The 723-nt window shown below is 60.4% G+C and overlaps 1 protein-coding gene across 1 annotated transcript in view; it reads left to right on the forward strand.

Moving 5' to 3' along the window:
• Positions 1-659, forward strand: part of LOC104398166 (polyhomeotic-like protein 2) — a gene marked incomplete at its 5' end in the record, with an annotated part of 10,337 nt that extends 9,678 nt beyond the window's left edge. The window contains one exon of the mRNA XM_010008216.1: positions 505-659. Within this exon, the coding sequence (XP_010006518.1) occupies positions 505-659 (155 nt within the window). The remainder of the gene's footprint in view (positions 1-504) is intronic.
• Between the last annotated feature and the right edge of the window lie 64 nt (positions 660-723).

The raw sequence follows: 723 nt of genomic DNA on the forward strand, positions 1-723 counted from the left end.
TGGAGGGGCTGGAGCGTGTCCAGGGAAGGGCAAGGGAGCTGGGGAAGGGGCTGGAGCACAAGTGTGAGCAGGAGCAGCTGAGGGAGCTGGGGGTGTCCAGCCTGGAGACAAGGAGGTGAGGGGAGACCTGCTGGCTCTGCAGCTGCTGAGAGGAGGTTGGAGCCAGGGGGGTCGGGCTCTGCTCCCCAGGAACAAGGGATGGGACAAGAGGGAACGGCCTCAAGTTGTGCCAGGGGAGGTTTAGGTTGGATCTGGGGAACAATTTCTTCCTGGCAAGGGTTGTCAGGGCCTGGCCCAGGCTGCCCAGGGCAGGGGGGGAGTCCCCATCCCTGGAGGGGTTTAAAAGACACATAAATGTGGTGCTGAGGGACATGGGGCAGTGGTGACCTCAGTAGGATTGGGTTCATGGTTGGACTCACTGACCTTCAAGACCCTTGCTGACCAGCCCCATGCTGTGACCCGTGGTTTTTTGGGGGTGTTTCTGAGCGTGGCCTCTCCCCTCAGGCTGCCAGGAGATCGCAGAGGAGTTCCGGGCGCAGGAGATCGACGGGCAGGCGCTGCTGCTGCTGAAGGAGGATCATCTGATGAGCACCATGAACATCAAACTGGGCCCTGCCCTCAAGATCTACGCCCGGATCAGCATGCTCAAGGACTCCTAGAGCCACTTGGGTGGGGGGCACCCATGGGACAACCTCACCCCCCAAAAAAAAAAACACAACACCA

The sequence above is a fragment of the Chaetura pelagica genome, unplaced genomic scaffold (assembly GCF_000747805.2).
Source record: "Chaetura pelagica isolate M959 unplaced genomic scaffold, ChaPel_1.0 scaffold1302, whole genome shotgun sequence".
Taxonomy (NCBI): Eukaryota; Metazoa; Chordata; class Aves; order Apodiformes; family Apodidae; genus Chaetura; species Chaetura pelagica.